Below are 21,331 nucleotides of genomic sequence, written 5' to 3' on the forward strand. Positions count from 1 at the left end.
CTCAAAGAAAGCTGCCCTGTCCCGAGTCCTTCTCCTGCAGAGGTCTGCGCCTGCCATCATGTATGTTTTCTACAAGCATATATGTTGTGTATGTAGTGGCTGGAGAGAAATCTGTTCTCCACAGCTACATACATCAAGTCAAGGGATTCTTTATAATGTAAACCTGACAAATGCCATTTGAGAACTTGATTGACTTTTGAGGAGGAAGGGGATTATTTTATAAGTGTGGGCATCCTAGTGGGACAGAAAAGAAATGGAAAGATACCCATATTGCACTTTCTGCTCTTGCCAGTCCACTTTTACATTATAAAGCATTTATAAGAACACTCAGGTCTCCGTCCTTAAGCCCAGCCTCTCTGTAGGGAGGCGGGCAGAGTTGTGGCAAAGGTTGGGCTCAGCGTTCCCCGATCCCACCGGCCTGTGACACCCTGCTTTCTGGGCCACGTGGAGACACAGAGTGTTTGCCAACTATAAATGTCCTCGGCTGTGCCTTTTCTACTTTGAGGTTTCAAGAAAAGTCTGGTGAGTGGCTGGATCTGTGAAACCTTTCTGTTTTATCTTTTTCTTTCTGAAGAAGGGACATTCTTCTGTGTGATATTTTCTACTGAAGAACCAGAACCTGCTTTTCCCAATTTCCGCACACCCTGTTGTCACCATTTCTGTTCCCTGGCCTCCTGGGTGGGGAGCGAGAGATGGTTACAGCCTTGGCATTTGTGGGGATCTGCACATCAGGCACTGCCCTCACCGCAGGGCACCCCCAGAGTCAGCTGCCTGGGAGGGAAGTCAGGTAACCATGCAGACTGCAATCGTGAGCCCCGAAGGATCCAGCACAGTGAGGATGATTCTTCCTGTGTCATGTCTTTCACATTCAGTGAAGGGACTTGTGCAGGCAGGTGGACAGGGACTGCATCTCTAGAGGGGAAATGCAGGAGAGGACAGGAACTTCCGTGCGTGTGTGAGATACCTGCTGTCCAACCCAGGTCCCTCCCCCTCTGGTTGCCACTGCCCTACAACATGTTACTTGCCTAGCTCAATTCAAATCAGCAGTCAAGTTCTCCTGGATTGGATTCTAAGGCATAAACTTGCAGCTTATAATTGCTTATTCGCACAAATGGTTTAATAGAAAAATAACTAGCGATCTGCTCCCACCTCCTCCCCCACCTTGGGACTTACCGTGGCCTTTGCATCAATCAGAGTCACGCTGGCGGCTGATGCCAAAGCTGCCTGTTGCTATTTGCTACCGTAGCAGGGCACGAGGCAAGGGCAGGACTCCCTGCTACACGGGGGATCTGGCTCCCTAGACAGCCTTGGCCTTTCATTATCCGTTCCTTAGGCAGAAATGAAATACATGAATTAATCTGCCTCTTGATGCCAGAAGGAATTGGGGTTCCCACATTAGCTTTTATCACATTCTTTTCATTGAAGTATGTCACTTTCCTGACACTTGACACTGCCCCAGTCGCTGAGATGGATGAGGTCTGTTGAATGCACACAGAACCAGCTATGGCAGCAGAGCCAGTACACAGACCAGATGATTTCCGATTTGGAAGGGTCCTAAAGAGCCACAGAATATCCATAGAAACCGCAGAGCAAACGTTTCCCCTAAACCTGGCTGGCTTTTCCTCCTGTCCTCTGCTACCTGTCTGTGACAGTCCTCTCACACCTCAAGCACTGCCTAGGGGACTTCTTTCTTGACAGCCTCTGTTCTTTTAGAACTGAAAGAGGAGTCTCCCAAAGGAAGCTGTGACTACACATTAATCTTATGGGGGGGCAGTGGACAAAGTCCTGCTTCATGCAAAGAAGACCCATTTACCACCGAGCCAGACAGGCCATGCAGTCCCCCTGCTCTGTGGAAGAGAATGAAGGATTAAAATTAAATTTAGCCATCAGGTAGCCCATTAACTGTGGATTTAGGATACAGGCTGAAAAGGAACTGGAAATTTCCAGCAGTGAGCAGATAGAAGGATGTTGTTCCTTGAGACTCCAGTTCCAAGAGTCACCTCAAGAGTGACTTCATCTGACCTTGTGCCCAGACAAGGACACTAAAAGTGATTAATGCCCGTGGACTGTGAAGGTGCCCACTGCTGTATTTTACCAGAGCTGCCTTGACAGTGGGGTTTGGGAGGGGGATGGAGGGACAGCGTAGAAGCCACATGGAGGGAGAGTTTGGAAGGAGGAGATAGGTCCCCAGTCTACCTGCTCTTGGCATTAGGCCCCAGCATGCATGTTTTTTGGTGAATGCTGGAAAATGTGTTGTCTGTTGCATGTGATGTTGGGCGCTGCTGGGGAACCTTCTGCAGAACGTGTACTTTAGAGACCTTTGTCTTAGGAAGGCAGTGGGTGTGAACACTCAAGTATTTTTCTTTATTGACAGCAGAAATTTGGGAGATGATTGGTTGTAAATGGGATCTCAGCCTGTGGCCTCAGAACCCAGCAAAATGAAATGGTGCGATTGGGGAACAGCCCCATCCACACGGTAACCGGCAACTGGTCTAACCAGACCTAGATGTAAAAAGCACCCTGTGAGCCTTCAGCACTGTGGGAAGAGCCCAGTCCTGCCAGATTAGTAGAAACCCATCATGGTGCTCCCCAGATTTAAAAGTAGGTTTTAGAATAACTTAGCTCAGAAGACTTCATAAGGGGACTTGGGAAGTATCTTCCCAGAGCACGTGACTTGCCAGCCATTGGCTTCTTCCACACTCACGGGGCATGGTCTTGCGTTACTCATTAGTGCCCAGCTGGGGACATGGACTGGGTGGACTTCAGCTGGCTCCAAGGTCTTCTTAGAAGGATCAACAGATGAGGGGTCTTTGGGTATGTTTAGAACATAAAGACTTAAGAGGAAGAACAAATAATGTCACTGTTCACCAGACTGTATAACGAAACTGCTGTCTCCTGTTGCTTCTCAGTGCTGGGACAAAAATACCTTGCAGTTGGTGTCCAGTGCTGTGCATTGCAAAGGAGAAAGTTTGCAAAAGGTTCTCGTGTATGTATGAGGAGCTCATGGAGGTCCGTGTGCAAGAAGGAAAGGAGAATGCACCTACCGCTTAGTGCAGAGCTAGTGTTCTGGTCACAAAGCAAGGAAAGGTGACAGAGTAACAATGGATTTAGGGCTCATGGGTGCCCCCCCAGGGATGCTGAGGCGTGGGCCAGGAGGAAAAACAATCCCTAAACAGCAGCAGGTAAGCAGTGACAAGATCAAAGTGCCAAATTTAAATTCTTCACGCAAGGACATGAACCTGGCCTTACCTACAGTCCTAGAGAGACAAGCATTGCCAGTGCAAAGGGGGAAAATTCCTCCTCATTTCCACGAGTCTCTAGAGTTTTTAAAGTGCTTTCATATTTTATTTCATTTATCTCTGGACAGTCCTGTTTTACAGTTGAGAAATAGATTGCCCGAGGTTTGACTAATCTCACTCATTTGACTAGTAAGTAGCAAAGACCAGTTCTTGAGCAACCTAGGTCTTTTGATTTCAAGTTCAGTGTTTTCTCCATTATATTCAGCTCCTGGCTGCCTGTGCTATTCTAGTTGGTTCCAACCCATTAAGCCCTGTAAATTCAGGTGGTGGCTTGGTGTGGATCTTTCCTCAGCCTACAGATCCTTCTGTCTCTACCTGGAGACAGACAAGACCTATAGGCCCAATGGAGAAGGGCACCCCTGAGCTTTTCATCTGTTGGTTTTTCTTCCTACGAACCTCATGGACCCTAAACTGCTGGAGAGTAGTGGGACAGATAGCTCATTATTTGAGCTCAGGAACTGCTGGTTTCTTTTACTGTTTCCTTCTTTGGTTAAAACCCTCCAGTGGGCCGGGCGCGGTGGCTCACGCCTGTAATCCTAGCACTCTGGGAGGCCGAGGCAGGTGGATTGCTTGAGCTCAGGAGTTCGAGACCAGCCTGAGCAAGAGCGAGACCCCCGTCTCTACTAAAAAAATTGAAAGAAATTATCTGGCCAACTAAAACATATATATATAGAAAAAATTAGCCGGGCATGGTGGCGCATGCCTGTAGTCCCAGCTACTCGGGAGCCTGAGGCAATAGGATTGTTTAAGCCCAGGAGTTTGAGGTTGCTGTGAGCTAGGGTGACGCCACGGCACTCACTCTAGCCCGGGCAACAAAGCGAGACCCTGTCCCAAAAAAAACAAAAACAAAAACAAAAAAACCCTCCAGTGGTTCCCATTTGAAAGGCGTCATAACGTTGTAAATGGAGAGCATGGGTTTCAGAGTCAGGCAAACCGAGGTCTGACTCCCAGCATTATTAATTATTAGCTGCCTTAACTCTGAACCTTTGCTTCCTCATCTGCGAGTGGGAATTCAAAATAATTCACTACATGAGAATTAAATAAGGTAAAATATATTTAGTGTCCCATGTAGTGCCAAGCACGTAGTAGTTGTATAATAAACGGTAGCTATCAGTGCCTACCAGAGAATAGTCCAGCACTTTAGCAAGATGCTCAGGCTCTACATAGTGGGACCCCTGCTCCCACCCTGCTCTCCCAGGAGCCTGGCCATTCCCCTAGGGCCAGAGATTCCTTTAGATCCCTGCAGCTGTTCCCTCCTGACCTCCTGGCGGAAGGCAGAAGGCCATGACGCTTAAAGGAGGAGGGGCTCTCCAGAACCTGATGTCCCTGCTCTGCCCTCCCCACCCCCCAGGACAGTCAGTTCCTAGCAGAGATGAACTTGACAGCATGTGCAAAGGGGACCCGGTAGCTGAAGAGCAAGATTACAGTGAATGATGAGTGATTACACATGAAAGATCTGGAGGGCAACTTGACAATTGAGCTGGAAAATTCTCATCTTTTACTGATGAGACGAGAGACAAACGTGGCATTTTTTTTTTTCTGGAGAGCAGCCAGAAACTTAACCAGATAAGTAGGAAATAAATGACCCAATTGAGTCCCAATTAAAGTGCGACCAGTGCATCCTAGCATGTGGAATTATCTTCAGATTTTAACATTAGAGTCAATTTTTAAACCTGATAAAATTTCACTAATTAGCTAGGCAGTGTAAAAAGAAATTCTGATTATACATTTAGTAGCAACGACTACCAAAGTGTTATGGAATGATTATATTTAAATGATTTGTAAAAAGCACATAAATTATTTCCAAAAAAAACGTGCCTCAATTAAAATGTTTGAAGAACTTGTCATCTTAGTTTGGTAAAACACCTCCCCTGCAATCTTGTCGGCTTCGATAATGGCTTAAATAATGTGTGGATTTGGGAGCAGTCCTTTGGCCTCGTCTGTGTGCAAAATTATGATGTATTTTAATGGTGCTAAATTGGTGAGGCTTTTCCTGAGTCTATGGCTTTGTTACTCAGTACGCTTTGCGTTTCAAATGGTGATTTATACATGAGCGCCCCACCCCCATGGTAACAAAATCAAGGATGCAAGCGTGTTTTTCTGCAACCATGCAGACTTGTGGCATTTCGGTGGCTCTTTTCTAGGAAGAGACTGGATGGAAGGTGTGCAGGGCAATGACAGTCTTTATTTCACTTCAGGCCCGTGTCTGAGTGCTGTCCCTGGCCCAGATCTGTGGGAGTTAGGATGGGACACAGAAACCCCCAGTAGTCTGGCAGCCACTCTCACCTGTTAAGCTTAGGGGATGCCAGGAAGGAACCTCATTTTCCTACATACATGCCAATTGCAGGTGGAAGCATTTAAGAGCTAGTATAGATCTGTGTTCTCTCCTCCCCCCCGTGCCTTGGCTGGTGAAGGTTGAGTGGATACCATGGCCAAATAAACAAACTTCTGTTAATCCAAAGGAAAAAAAAAAAGCTTCATTTTCCAAAACAAGGGGCACACGCACAATGGTGAGAAATCCCCTTTGTTTTGTAGCAAGATACTCCACTAGGATTCAGGGTGGTGGGGCTGGGAATCAACTGTAGAGGGCAAGTTATGTCCTTCATTCAGATTTGTGGGAGAAGCAGGAAATATCAGGCTTCCCTGCATAAGATGGATGTCTGTGAGTGTGACCTCTGAGGACCTGCTGGATGTAAAGGTCCCCATGACAAGGACCTGGGCTAAGCGGAAGGCTAAGGCCTCTCACATCTTAGGGATGTGGAAGATTCTCCCTTGTTTTTTACTCAAAACAAATATAGCCTGGGGAAAGGAAGGCAACCTTTGTAGGTGTAGGGAAATTTTTCTGTCAGATGATTCCATTTTTCCCATGGCAGCTGGCCATTATACTTTTTTGTGTGTGCTTATTTACTTGAGATCTGTCCTTCCTACCAGACTAGGTAAGTTCCAAGAGGTTAGTGACCTCATCTGTTCACAACTGTGTATCCAATGCCTGGAGCAGTGCCTGACAGTGTTAAGGAATCCGTAGATGCTTGTTATAGGAGTGAATAAAAGCATATGTGGCTGACATACTACATGTCCTTTCTTGTATGTGAGAAGATGCTGTTATAATTCAAGGGAAGGTATTTCTGCCCTCTGAACATTTAGAGGTTATTACATTAAAGATTTAAGGGTTTATAAGGCCTTGGGTTTAATTACCAAGTTACAATTCATTTGGCATTTACTGTAAAAATGAATATAATTTTGAATATGGGATCATACACTGAGTAAAATGGCCATTAGAAGTCTTTGCTTGTGACGTGTAGTGTATAGTATAGGTTTCTGGTACATTGGAAAAAATTCAGAAAAGAGAGAAAAGGTAACCTGTGTAGCAGTCAGCAACAAAGAACCAAAGCCTGAATTCTGGAAGCTTCTTCGTAGCAGCAGGCCGGGATGGGGAATCATGAAATATGCTCACCTGTGACTCGGAGCTCACTCAGTGAATGATCTTACACAAGGCGTGCCTTCCCAGGACCTCAGTTTGCTTTGCAGTTATGTGCAGTTCAGGGATCTTTTTCAGCTGTAAAATTTGGTGAGCTGTTTGACAGAGCCTTGAACCAAAACCCGCTAGTGCAGAGGCTTCGTGGTTAAAAGCGAGAGCTCCAAGCATCATACATACTTGGGTTCAAGTTCCAGCTCCACCAGCTAATGCTGGGTACTCACTTAACCTCTCTGAATCTCATTTGTGAAATGAGGATAGTAATACCTAGGTCCTAAAGTTATTAACAGTAGGAGGCTTAAAGATTTGCAGCCAAAAGTACTTAGCACAGAGTCTGGCCCATAATAAAGAATAAATATTCAAAAAGCTTAAATGTCTTCATTTCTATCTCAAAGCTATTTACACTCTGAAGTATTATTTTTGGTTACGCCTTATCAATAGAGCTGGGATGATTTGTCTTCTTCAAGTTGCATAGTAAATAGCTCACGATGGACAGTCATTTAGCTTACCATAAGGCAACTTTTGTGTGACAACCTTGAGGGACAAATGCCTGCCCCCTTATTTCAAGAGGGTTTGATGATGTTGCTCGTCTAGCTTTTGAGGGGGGTGTCAGAGTAGCCCACTCAGAGTGGTCTCAAGTCCCTCTTCCAACGAGACCCTTCGTAAGCATCACTGCCCCACCGTGACTGGAAATGCCTTTCCCAAGTGAGTTTCTGGCCCAGAGCAGGTGCGACTCCTCTATCCTGGTTTCTCATAAATGGAAATGGAGAGAATTTGAAGACTATAAAGGAAATGGAAGTAACAGCCTACATTTAGAAAACTGCAATTAAACTAGGCTCCATGGAATAAAGTACAATGCCTGGATGTCCATCTAGTTAGAGGCAGCGTCACTAGTGCTGGCGAAGGGCCTTCGTCCCTGCAGGTAGGGGCCGTGGCTATGGAGCACGTGGCGTGCCAGCCCCTCTGCTCACAAGGCGTGCGGACCCTGCAAGTGCCAAGGCTGTGGGCGGGGTCCCTTGGGCCGATGCTTCTCCAGTTTCCTGTCCTTGGAGGGTTGTCTTTTTGCCCTAAAATGTTCTGACTGTCTTCTCCCTCTCTTTTTTTTATTCTTTTTTCTTTTTTGACTACATTCTGATTGGATCCTCCATAGGAACGCTTTGGGGTAAATATGTTTGATTTTCTTTGAAGTAGAAGATGCGGGGAGCGGGTTGGAGGCGGGATAAAGTCTGGGTGGGAGGGAGGAGCTGATGCATTGGGAAAGGAATGGGGAGCTTACTTGAGTGGTGAGTTTTCACTGATATCCAAGGGATCAAAAATTAGTCACCAAACCTTCTTGGGAAGTGATCATTCTTATTGGTTTAGACACGTATTTGGCTTATATGTTGCCTCTATTAGATATGTAGACACATGAACCTGATACAGTAAAATGGTTTATAAACTACACCAAAGTTCCTGCATGCAAAAGACTGTATCAACGCAATACTTTTAGATTATTTATACTCAATCTAGTATTGGATAAAAGTGACTTGTAGGTCACTGCCTATGACCATTAAGAGTCCTAAAATTAATCTTCTGGGCAAAGTCAGCATTTCTTGGATTAGACTGAATGACTTCTTACCTTCTGAGAAAGAACAGGTGGACTTTTATCTCCCTGTCTAGGGGCGGGCATGGCAGGAAGGTGGGGCGCAAAGCAGGCAGAAGCCCTGCTGTTCTCCCCTGATGTTCTGGATCCGTTTCCCCGGGTCGTCGGTGTGATAGTAATCTGGGCCAACGTGAGGAGAGAACCGGAGCCTGGCCTCACTGTTCAGAGTCTCGTTTTCCACCATCTGTGTGTTTTATTAATTGCAGTTATTTGAATTGAATGCAGAGATCTCAGGGGATGAGCAGGGAGGGAAGAAAAATGCGACTTGGTTTATTCATTTCATTCCTAAAAATAAAAAAGAGACATACATTTTCTCTATTAGGAGCAAACTTTTCCAAGAGTCTGAATAGGGGGGAGGGTCATTAGCTGTAGAGCCAGGGAAAAAGTAGGCAGGGACAGCAGCGTGGGCCTCCTCCAGCCCAGCGACCCTATGCTAGCTGCGGTGTCTGAACTGGAAGAGGGACTGCAGGACGAGCCAGTCACATGCAGATAATTGGGTGGGAGCCGGGGTCCCAGCAAGAAGCCTGTATGACATCCTCTCTGAAAGAGGCAGCCCAGCAAGGGTGTCTATCCCCTGCCACCCTTCCTCACCTTGCTCTCCCTGACCTAGCAGTGGTGACAGAGCTAGGCAAGTCAAGTCCCTGATGCGACTTGCTCTCAGCTGTGGGTTCCTGTTCCATTCAGCAACTATCATTTGAGAACTGCTGGACTGGGCACAGCAGGGATCCAGAGTGGGGTCCCGGTCATGTTCCCTGTTGACACATATCTTCCATTATCATTGTGCCAGTGTGGTGACGAGCAGCATTAGACTGGCGGTTAGGGAGAAACCGTCTTCGTTAGCACATGTGTGTGCGCGCCAGTGTGTTCCTCCATGTGTGTACTCGTGGGTGTGTATGTGCATATGGCTATTGTGCATTACGTGCACGCTGGGGAGGAACGTTTTGTGGCATGTCCCTGAAGGAGTCAACTCTGACCCAATTCCTGGGTTCTTGCCTACATCTCTCCCCTCTTGCCTTGTTATTCATGCAGTAGTGTAAGTGCCACTTTTATTTCTCCCTCTCTCCAAATGATTCCCCGGGGGTCTCTCCCTTGCAGAACCAACAAGGGGCGGGACATCAAGACCATCAAGTCCCTGCGGGTGCTCCGAGTTCTGAGGCCACTGAAAACCATCAAGCGCTTGCCCAAGCTCAAGGTAATGTTCACAGAGTTTGTTCCCATCAACTCTCCTTCTCCCATCTTCTCTCTCAGCCATGGACGGCCTGCTTTGGGAGAATTTGTTCTGGGAATATTCCTTTTTCTTACGCGGTTATTGAGGTTCTTTTCATCTGCCTGAGCTTAAGGGTCTTAGTTTTGAAGGAAAATAACCAACATCCTAAGAAATCTATAAAGGGCTTTTGCCCCTTGAGTTCAGACCCAGGTGGTGTGTTATGCTCTCTGGAGTGGCCTGCCATCCAGGAGGGACCCAGTGTGGCTTTGTCTTGGGTCCCTGTGCTGTTGAGGCAGACCACAACACCGGAATGGAAGCCATAGGAGCCCTCCCTATGCACGTGGTCTGCATGCTAGGTCAGGCCAAGTGTCCTGGGACATTTTCTTTTCTCCTCATTCTAGAGGAGGAGAGGATTTTCTAGCCCTAACCCTTCATATTTTTGAGGCATGGTGGGTCAAACACTTGTTCAAGGACACACAGTCCATTTTGGGCAGAAGCAGAGAAGAAATGGGCAAGTGAGCTAACATGAAATGCATTCTTTCTATTGCCAGAACCCGAGCTTTAATAGGTATCTTATCCAGATTCCTCCTTGTCCACTACTCGTCCCTGCTCAACTCCGCCGGGGCTCCAGCCTCCCTGAACCTCTCAGGGTGTGTTTACCACCCTGTCCGCCAGCCTGCTGAGCCCACCTCCCTGCCCACAGACATTGCTGTTAAGGAAGCGGAGCCTCCACTCGGGGGAAGTTCTTCCTCCCTGAGTTCCTGTGAGTGAGAGCCAGCCACTGCCAGGGAGAAGACCAGGGCCCTCAGTTCACAGCCCCGATGTCCTGCTGCTGCTGCTGCTGCTGCCCAGGCCAACAGCCAGCCAAGCGTGTTACTCAGGGCTACTCTAGGGTGCTTGCCCGGAAGCAGGTGTAAACCCCACCTGCAGCATTGCATGGACCAGTGCAGCCCTTCTCAAAGTGTGGGTCATGGGCAGCTGCATCTGGACCACCCGGATGCTTCTTAATGTCCAGGTTCCTGGGCTACCCCAGCACAATAGAGCCAGACGCCCTGGGGGAGGGGCTTGGCATGTGCCTTCTACAGCAGCTCCCTAGGTGACTCTTAGTCTAGCAGTTTGAGAACCCCTGCCAGCATTGGAAAGAGCCCATTTGAGTGCCGGGCTCAGCTCTGGGACTTAGGAGCTATATGACCCAGGGCAAATCACTTACTCTTTGACTTTCTTTCAAGTGGAAAATGGAGACAGTTTATCACTCAGTTGTGGTGTGGACAGAACAAGCTGACACGCGTGGTCCCTGTTGGAAAACCCAACAATTCCCTCGGCGTGCCTGGGCCGGCTCTCCCAAGCCTGCCACAGAAGACAAAGCCAGGGGGAAGGACCTTGTGAACCTGACCCTGCTTCCCAATTCCCATTTCCTGTTTGGTTCTGTAACCTCTGATACACCCTGCCCGCCCCAAACCCCTCCTGTCCTCATAGCACTGCTCCGTTAGCCTCTAGCCCTGCAGACAGAGGCAAAGCAGACCAGGCTCATGAAAAGCTGGGGAGGGAAGGAAAGTGACTTCTGAAAGGCCCCGAACTGGCCGAACCATGGCTTCTTCGCGATGCTCAGGGACCTGGGCCATGGCATGGGCTCCCAAGGAAGTAGCCTCACCACCTGCTTCCCCCCTGCCTACCCTGCCCTCCTCTCCCAGAGGAGGCCCTTCCCACAATTGCAGCTGTCTCCTAACCGCCCTCCCACCTGACCATGGGCCCAGCGCAGCGCCTGGCCCGAGCCAGTGCCATAAATGCTCATTCCTCCTGCCTGCGCCCAGCAGAATTGTCCCGGCTGCCTGGGGCCTTGGCCGCTGCTGTCTGCTGCAGTACAGGACCCAGCGGGTCCTACGGAGTGTGCAGACAGGCTCGATGAGATTAGCTAACAGGCCGGGGAAGGCAACCCCAACCTTGGTTAATTCCATTAAATTAGAAAGAACCGGTTCCCCTCTCTGCAGCTCTGTAACCTCAGGGATATGTAGGTGGCTCTGATGATTCCACAAGGCTGCGTGTCACTCACGTTCCCCACGGTGTTGGACTAATTAAACCAGCAGTGCTTCACCCAGCGCTGCAAAGAAGCAACTGCACAAATGCGGCACCACCATTGGGCTAGCCTCTCCTGTGAGCCAAACCTAAAAACCCTAGAAAATAGCCTAAAAATGGCTTGAAATGCATTGAATTCCCACGTCACTCCTCACTGCGTAGGGCCTAGAATGGAGGTCTCTGGAGGTCCGTCACCTTTTACTGGAGGTTATGAGTCCCTGGCTCAGTCCCCCGTCACCCAGCCTCCCCAAATCACCGCTGGTGGTCCTCACCCCAAATACAGCCAGCTTCACTGACATTTACATGATGTGCAGAATGTAATCAGGGCCAATTTATGAACTTACTATAGAATATCAGAATATTATCTCTCCCCGATCCATTTAGAAAGGTAAAGAGAAAACAGTCCATAATTGGTATATAAATCAAATCTAACATGTCACCAAATAAATGGAAGGTCAGGGACAAGCTATTTCATGGCTAGATCTCAAAGATCCCTTCCATTTCTAAACTTGAGTTTCACACTAAGTGGAGGACCCCTACCAAAATCCCACAAAGGACCCCTTCATTGCTTGATGTCATCTGGTTTCTGCTGCTTTGGGTTTACTTTTCAGATTCAGAGCATGTGTTCCCGTCCCAGGTGGTAGGTTCTTGCAATCATGTCCAGCTTGTCATGATTGTCCCATGAGTGTCACCTCTTACGTGGGCCTTGTTTCCCAAGGCACCTTCTTGGTGGGGCTGGGTGTTGGCAGTGTGTCCCCCGTCAGCTCTCTAGGCAAATGCACAGGCCATCACAGGGATCACATGCCAGGGCTCTTTGTCCACAGGCTGTCTTTGACTGTGTGGTGACGTCCTTGAAGAATGTCTTCAACATACTCATTGTCTACAAGCTCTTCATGTTCATCTTTGCCGTCATCGCAGTTCAGCTCTTCAAGGGAAAGTTCTTTTACTGCACAGACAGTTCCAAGGACACAGAGAAGGAGTGCATGTAAGTGCCGCTGGCCCACCCCACTCTCTTTTGCTGAAGCGACGATGAAGCCACTCCACCCGTGGGTCCACCCTTCTTCTTTTCTCTCGTCCCTATATCCCCTCTTCCTTTAGCAGAAAGACAAAACAGGGAGTCAGTAGCTTGTATTGAGTACCTCTTTTGTGTCAGACATGGTACAAGACATTTTACATTCAGCTTTCATTTTAAATCATTATAACAACCTATTGAGGCGGATTTTATTTGCACGTTATACGTGCAGAAGCTGAGACACAGAAAGTTTAAGTTGCTCAAGGTTATGTAGTAACTAGTGAAAGCATAACGATTTAATCTCACGTCTTTAATGAAATTCCTTTTTGCTTGCATTTGTGTGGTGATCGTTATTACCCCACGTTACTGAAGTCTGTAGAATTTCCTGACACTTCCATGAGCTGTCACGAAGAGTCCCTCTTTCATTTCTATCTGGTTTTAGAGGCAACTATGTAGACCATGAGAAAAACAAGATGGAGGTGAAGGGCCGGGAATGGAAGCGCCATGAATTCCACTACGATAACATCATCTGGGCCCTGCTGACCCTCTTCACCGTGTCCACGGGGGAAGGATGGCCTCAGTGAGTACTGGGTGTCATGCTTGTCTTTGAGCTGGGATGGGACCGCATGGTTCCCTCGAGAAGCTGATTCAAGATGAGCAGGCTGACCCTTTGTTGTCACACCAGGGAAAGGAAGTGGTTATGAAGGGGTGAGACAGGCACAAGAGAGGAAGCCTAAAAATCCTTAAGGCAAAAGTGGAGAAGGGGGTGACAAAGTCAGGGAAATATTTGAAACTCTTCATGTTTTAGCCAACTAAGGAGGATTTGAGTGAATGAGTTTTGAACAGCCCTCTAGCCCTTAAGAGTGTCCCTGGGGGCTCCTTTAGATGAATTTATTCTCCAGGTTAACCCTGTATCTGAGAGCCTGAGGACTGAGTGTTAAGGGTGAGCTGGCAGAACCCAAAGACACTTCCTGTGATCACTCCTCTTATGAAAAAGACAACAGAATGCAGGTTCTCAATGCTGCTCATTGCTGAAGGCTAATACTTCAGAGACCGAGCAATGACTAAGACAGCACTTTATGGAGCCAATATACTCTAGTTGGCAGCAAAATGTCAAATAGAAATCGAGGAGTCTCCTACTATTGAACATAACAAGCTAAACTATAAAATGATGTCTTCTGTTGTTTAGGAGTTGAACAGATAACGGAATGGGCTAGAAAGAGCAGGGATTGGTACCAGTGAGATATACCAACCTGGTTATGAACTCAAAGAGTTAATGGAGCACCTGCAAAGTCAAGGAAGTCAGACAAAGAGCTATAATAAGTGGCACATCTCCTAACGAAGCCAAGGCTGTCACCCACCATCCGTGTCCCCTCATTCTGTCCCCGCAGAGTTCTGCAGCATTCTGTAGACGTAACAGAGGAAGACCGAGGCCCAAGCCGCAGCAACCGCATGGAGATGTCCATCTTCTATGTGGTCTACTTTGTGGTCTTCCCTTTCTTCTTCGTCAATATCTTCGTGGCTCTCATCATCATCACCTTCCAGGAACAAGGGGACAAGATGATGGAGGAGTGCAGCCTGGAGAAGAACGAGGTAACAAAATCGGTCTGATACGAGGGACAGCAGGGACTCTTGGACCAGCAGTGTTAGGAAGGAAGCCTACATTTTCTTAACTTGATTGAGAATTATGGAGAGAAGATGGGCAAATTAATTAGTCATTAAACAAACATTTTCTGAGCACTGCTCTGTTTGAGGCCCAGGTGTGAGGCACAGAGATCTGGAAAGTGCATAAGGTATTTAAGATGCAGTTTATACCTTTACAGCAAAGTGTAAATGGCAAAGATGTGTGCTCTAATTATAACATTAAGACATCTGCTTACCTGACTGTGACCCTCCATGGTGTGCATTTGCTGTAAGGGCAGGGAATGTCTTACCATTGCTTTTCCAGAAACAAGCATAGTTCTGGCACATTGTAGGGTTTCAACAGTTTTTTTGTTTTTGTGGGGTTTTTTTAGAATGCAGCTGAACTGGAAACTGTTAGGGGCTGCAAGGGAAATGCAACATAAAGTGCTATAGAAATACACAGGCAGATCTTTACTTGTGACTAAGGGCATCAGGGAAGGCTTCCTGCCTAAACGTCTCAGCCACACACTATGTAAAAGGACTTTAATGATAACCGTTGTTAAGTCTTTACCCATGGGACAGAATGCCTCCAGTTCTCTATACTCATTTAAGGTGACATCTTGCCTGTAGTTTTGTCCAGATGATCCCCGTTGCCATTTTTACTTCCGCTTGTCCAGCGCTACCCTTTTTTCCATAGACCGTCTTCTTCTTCCGACTGTCTCACAAAGAGCCCAGCACCGTGCAAGGTTGGGGGGATTTGCGCTTGGACTAACCGCTGTGACTTTCCCGCAGAGGGCCTGCATCGACTTCGCCATCAGCGCCAAGCCTCTCACCCGCTACATGCCACAGAACAGGCACACCTTCCAGTACCGCGTGTGGCACTTCGTGGTGTCTCCGTCCTTTGAGTACACCATCATGGCCATGATCGCCTTGAACACAGTCGTGCTGATGATGAAGGTGAGAGGCGGGAGGCGTGAGAGCTGGCTGAGCCTGGGCGACTGTCCCCTCCCAGGGCAATTGTGTGTGTGCTCAGATACTGTGAAATGCTCCAGCATGCCAGTCTGTCACCTCTTTTCCGTCATGGAATCTCTTTGTGATCTTATTTTGTTCAACAGCCCAGCTGCTGAGAATTCAGGGTTCCCCTGTGCAAAATGCAGTGAAGCCTATGGTAGCAGCCAAGAGCTTCCCAAAGAGTGATGGAGGTCAACTTCAGACAAGGTGGAAAATGTCAGGAGATAGAGATCATCCTAGTGTCTAAAGGAGCGTTGGAGCGTTAAGAGAGGCGTGATCCTATTTAATAATACTAAATGACAAAGGAACTAACTCTAGAAAACGTTTCTGCCCTGCCCACCTTCGTTTCTAGCAAGACTGGCTGTTTTGCCATTAAGCCGTCTAAATGGGGCAGAGGTCTGTGTTTTGCTTTGTTTTGCTGCATAAACTGTATAGTTTTCCTTTCCAGAACTTATGTCCATCTCTCCTCCTGCACCACGCGCCAGTGCGCCCCACAGGGCAGGGGTGAGAGGTGGCCAGCCTCGGTGGCATGTATTCCCCCTCTTACCTTAAAGCTTTGATCCTCTTTCTCTCCTCTCTTCTCTCCCTGGCAGTATTACTCTGCTCCCTGCACCTATGAGCTGGCCCTAAAGTACCTGAATATCGCCTTCACCATGGTGTTTTCCCTGGAGTGTGTCCTAAAGGTCATCGCTTTTGGCTTCTTGGTATGTCACCGAATCTGTCCTAGCACTAGGCTTGTCTTCTCTTCCTTTTGGGTGCATTCCCAGCCTTTGTTGGAAGGGGGGTGGTTACTGCCGTTCCAGAAATGGCTCACACACCTGCCCACCTAAATGCGGGCTCGTTTTGACTGCTCAGTAAACTGCCATGCAGACGAGACAGTGGCTGAGGGGGTTAGGAGAAAGGCAAAGGAAGCCGTGTCCCCAGGTTCACACTCATCCAGCCATCAGCCCTGGTCCTGTCACATTCTACCAGCAGTCCGGCCGTGGCCATCACTGGGTCATATTAAACTGTGATTTATGTGTAGCTAAAGGATTGGACTAATAAATCTTGAGTGCTTATTTACTGGTAAAAGTTTTAAGAGTTTTATAACCCAAATAGCAAACTATCTGTCTCTCTTAGCCTCAAATATAGCAAATAATAGATTTTTACCTACTAATCCTTCTGCCATTAGCAACACAAAGAGTAATTTCTGCCAATGAAAATAAATGCTTATTACTTACACTTACAAAGGCCAATTACCTTTAACCTTTAGAGAGAGAGAGAGAGAGAGACAGTGTGTGTGTGTGTGTGTATGTGTGTGTATTTGGTATGGGAGGAAAAGATTCTAGAATTAAGTTTAGGGAGGGTTGGGGGTGAATGTTTCTAGCATGAGTCCTCCTTTTTCTTCTCCTCAACTACTAATTATAATTGTTTTGCAAATTCTTGCATCTGCTCTCCAGGGTGTTAAGAAAACCTAGCCCTTTGCTTCAGTGTCCTATAAACAAAATAACCCCCTCCTCCATCCCCCAGCCCTTGCTTCAGTGTGTAGAGCGAGTTCAGTGGGATGCAGAAAAGCCCACTTGTCAGCTGTTTCACACCTATTTAGGGTGTGAGCTACCATTTCAAATTACATGTGTATGCGTGTGTGGCTTTTCCTGCAAGAAGCAAAACTTTGCTTGTTATCTGAGTAAGTATTTATCTGGTAGCAGCGTGAACAGGGACTCTGGGCTGGGTCTGATGATTGTGAGTGTTAATCGTGGGGGCTGCTTTTGGTCCCCTGATGGTTCTTTGAAAAACCATTAGTTTGATCGCTTTAGGTGGACAGTTGAAGGGAACCCGTTTCAGGTAGCTGCATTGTTGTGTACTTGACTCCCTTTTGAGTGTCTTGAGACTTGGGGAAATACAAAAGGAAAAAGAAACTGCCGCCAACAAAGATGCCTTTATAACACAGCCTAGCGCTGAGCGGGGTGAACCGAGAAAGGAGAAGCCAGGGCCACAACAGCGAAAGTTTTTCTATACTTCTTGATGACTTGCATGTGGTATTGATGTTGTCTGTGACTTAAGTCCTCAATTATGGGTCTCATTATGGTGAGTGCTGAATGCATACTTACAAGCTTAACTAGACTCGGCCCTGAAGTCTGCCTCCTTCCCACCCTCACCCCCATGTTTTCATTCAAGGTCTAGAGGCATTTTTGCACTATAAAAGGCACCACTAGTCCTGATAAGTCTGTACACTGATATAGCACTTTAGGTTTTCAGAATACCCCAATATACACTGTTTTGTTAGATCTTTTCAATGACTCTGAAATAAGCATGGCAGAGACGATTATCATTATGGCCATTATTATTATTATTTTAAATGAGGAAATTGAAGGTCAGAAAAATTGTGTAGCTTTTTAAAGATTGCACAATAGAAGGCGGTAGAATTGGAAACAGGGTGGTAATGAAAAGGGAGGAGAGGGAAAGAAGTAACATACGTTGGTTTCCTATTAAGCACCAAATGCTTTATGCATTCATTTTCTCTTCATAACAACGACATTAGATAGGCATTATTATTTTCTTGTTTTATGGACAAGCTGGAGCTCAGAAGATTGAATACTTTGCCCAAGGTTAGTCAAAGGTGTAGAGCCAGGATTCAGATCCTGATCTGACTTCAAAGTTCACAATAATCTATTAGTCTACGCTATGCTGTTCTATACTACACTATGCTATGGTATTCTATACTACACTATGCTGTTCTATACCACATACTACACTATGCTATTCTGTGCTACACTATGCTGTTCTGTACCACATACTACACTATGCTATTCTATACTACACTATACTAGTCTATGCTACACTATGCTGTTCTATACCACATACTACACTATGCTATTCTATACTACACTATACTAGTCTATGCTACACTATGTTGTTCTATACCACATACTACACTATGCTGTTCTATGCTACACTATGCTGTTCTATACCATACACTACACTATGCCATTCTATACTACACTCTATGCTGTTCTGTACCACATACTACACTATGCTATTCTATGCTACACTATACTAGTCTATGCTACACTATGCTGTCCTATGCTATAGTGTGCTATTCTGTATTGTAAAGCATCCTCAGGTGGAATCCATACCTTTTGGTCCTTTAAGCCCTAGATCCATGCACCAAAAATTAGGAAGAATTAAAACCAAGAATTAGGAAGTTCACCCCAGGGTAGGCAATAGGAGAGCCCTGAGAATTGAGGCATTCAGACTCAAGTTGGCTCCACCGCTGACGGACTAAGCATTGTCATGGAGAGTGAGTTTCCGAAGCTGTGTGCTTCAGTTTCTCTACATGCCCCGTAGGTACATGTGGCTTGGAATAGGGCTTCTGTGAGCCTTGGTTTTCTCATACATGAAATGAGGATAACAGTAGTTACCTATGGCCTTGGATGCTTTGTTGTGTCTATCCAGTTAGGTGATGTTCATAGGGGCCTGATTCTGAGTGGGTGCTCAGGAAACGTAACTTCCGCACACTCCTCTTCTCTCTTGGCAATCCTCCTTTCATGAACATGGGGTACTTATCACCTACGTGGAGGATCTGTGAGAGGAATAAATGAGGTCAGAGAATGCCAAGGGCCTGCCCCAGTGTCTGGCACGTATAGTCGGGATTCAGTGATGCTAGTCGTGAGGCTGGGACCTGGTCCACTTCTGCAGTGCTCTGAGCGTCTCCTGGGGCAGGTGCTGCCTATGGGCAAGCAAGTGACTTTCAGAGATCCAAGTGTCTGAGTTTTTTGGTTTTTGGGTTTATTTGAAGGAATGTAGACCAATGTCTGTCTGTGTTCACCTGAGCCTAAGAAATGGAGTGTTATCCGGTTGGTGGGTGTTCCAAGTTCTTTGCGTCTCCTCCAACTCCTTTATCCCTCTCATTTTATTACTGCATCCTTATATCTTAGTTACACCTGGTGTAACAGAGCAGGGAAAGATGAAGTCTGTTCATCTTACTGCCAATCAGGAAGTGGTTTGAAAAGGCTGAATGGAGTTAGAAGGAAGATTTCTGGCACATCTGTGACCTTTAGTCACTTATGATCTATGTGATTTTTGTTGTTAGTTGAAAGTCAGACTCTATTTTTATAGGGTCACTTGATGTAATATAGGTAATTTAAAAGTTGTGTGATGGTGGTGATGGTTTCACAGGTATATACATCTCCCCAAGTACATCAAGATGTATACATTAAATATGGACAGGTTTTTATTTGTCAATCATACCTCAATAAAGTGGTTTGAAAATAAATATGTAAATATTTTTTAAAAATTCAAAAAAAAAAAATCCTTTCTTACATATAAGCTTTTTTAGGGACAGTTTCAAAAATAAGGTCTTCAAATAGTGATGTAACTGCTTGCCAAATGAGAAATTACCAAACTAGTAAAGGAGAAATAGCATTTCTGGTTAGAAATAGGAAACTGAAGCCAGAGTTAGAGTGAACTTATGCATGAATTGACAAGTTTTAATTCCAAGTGACAAAATTATGCAATGAAAGATGTCATTTCTCCTTTTTTTCTTTCTTATTTTTTTTCTTTTGTCCTTTTTCTGATGTTCCTATGACTGAATTCATTTGGCAGAACTATTTCCGAGACACCTGGAATATCTTTGACTTCATCACCGTGATTGGCAGTATCACAGAAATTATCCTGACAGACAGCAAGGTGAATGGCTTATAAGTCCTTGTCTTTTAAGCTTGGCCCTGGAGTAGCATTAAAAAAAATCCCTGGTACATTCAGTCCACTTTTAAGCCACCAAAGCAAATGTGTACCCCTCTAAGTCTTAGGAGTCCTATTCCTCAGTGCTCCATGTTAGCCAGAGCGTGCACGTACGGGAGCAGCACTGGGTCTTGGGGAGGGCTTTATGCTATTTTCTAACGGGGTCCAGGGAACAGAGGGTGTCAGAGAGGGCTAGTGGGCACAGTGTTCTGCTGGATTCTCAAAAGAGGCACGTTCTCTTTGCCCTCGGAGTTCTTAGACTTCAGTTGTTTCCCTGCAATTGTTCACCCTAAAAGAAGACTTGTAGAGCTCGTTTTTAGCTCTTTGAATAGCAGAAGAGGGATTGCTAGATCTGCTATTTTTAGCATCTACGTGCGAACTTCAGACCACTTGGTAGAAGACTAGCGAGGCCGGTGTTGTCTAACATGTGCAGGGTACGATTCTGGCGTACGTCCCTTACTCTTCTAGCTGGGAACAGAGGGCAGGCCCGGGAAGGCTTAGGGAGATGGGCCTCACTCACTGCAGTTGGGGTTAACAAAGAGACTGTGTCCAATTTTATTATCTGAATGAGGGAGAACTACGCAAACACTAGTGCTTAGATCTTTCTAAATGACCATAATGTCACTGATTACATGTTTCCTTTTGGTCTACCAGCTGGTGAACACCAGTGGCTTCAATATGAGCTTCCTGAAGCTCTTCCGAGCTGCCCGCCTCATTAAGCTTCTGCGCCAGGGCTACACCATCCGGATTTTACTCTGGACCTTCGTGCAGTCCTTTAAGGTAAGAGGCGCCGGCAGGTCCTCTCTGAGGGTTGTCCTATCAGACAGCACAGCTAGGCAGCACCAGCCCCATGACACGAGTCCCTTCACCCCTGGGAAGCTGAAGCTAGTCTTTGTGAAAGCATTCGATAAATACAGCAGTTTTCAGTTACAGCACAGCTTGGCTTGACAGCATCCACCTTATGTCTAGGGGATAGAATCGTATTCTAGAAAAACACCTTGACTTTGTAGCTGAGGCACCCTCGCTGTTCGATGAGGCAGAGGGGACATGAGGTGTGCTGTCTCCTTAGGGATTCCAGATTGTCCCGAGCAATCCTGTCGATGTAAAGAGCCAGTCACCTGTGGTGAGATGTCCTCTGCATTTGCAGGGACTTGTTGGTGATTTTATTTCACGTGACAGTTTTTCAAAGGACTCCGTGAGTGGTGTTCCATAGTGAGGTGATTCATGCTCAGCCCCACCCGTGTCTGCATCGGTGTGCATTTCCTGA

The 21,331-nt window shown here is 46.6% G+C and overlaps 1 protein-coding gene across 3 annotated transcripts in view; it reads left to right on the forward strand.

Annotated features, from left to right (window-relative positions):
• Window positions 1-21,331, forward strand: part of CACNA1E (calcium voltage-gated channel subunit alpha1 E) — a 312,817-nt gene that overhangs the window by 255,280 nt on the left and 36,206 nt on the right. For all 3 annotated transcript variants that reach the window (XM_045536358.1, XM_045536356.1, XM_045536357.1), the window contains 9 exons: window positions 7,925-7,936; window positions 9,512-9,608; window positions 12,521-12,681; window positions 13,151-13,288; window positions 14,100-14,301; window positions 15,124-15,288; window positions 15,936-16,046; window positions 19,927-20,010; window positions 20,719-20,844. In XM_045536358.1, coding sequence (XP_045392314.1) covers window positions 7,925-7,936; window positions 9,512-9,608; window positions 12,521-12,681; window positions 13,151-13,288; window positions 14,100-14,301; window positions 15,124-15,288; window positions 15,936-16,046; window positions 19,927-20,010; window positions 20,719-20,844 — 1,096 coding nt within the window. The remainder of the gene's footprint in view (window positions 1-7,924; window positions 7,937-9,511; window positions 9,609-12,520; window positions 12,682-13,150; window positions 13,289-14,099; window positions 14,302-15,123; window positions 15,289-15,935; window positions 16,047-19,926; window positions 20,011-20,718; window positions 20,845-21,331) is intronic.

The sequence above is a fragment of the Lemur catta genome, chromosome 23 (assembly GCF_020740605.2).
Source record: "Lemur catta isolate mLemCat1 chromosome 23, mLemCat1.pri, whole genome shotgun sequence".
Classification (NCBI taxonomy): Eukaryota; Metazoa; Chordata; class Mammalia; order Primates; family Lemuridae; genus Lemur; species Lemur catta.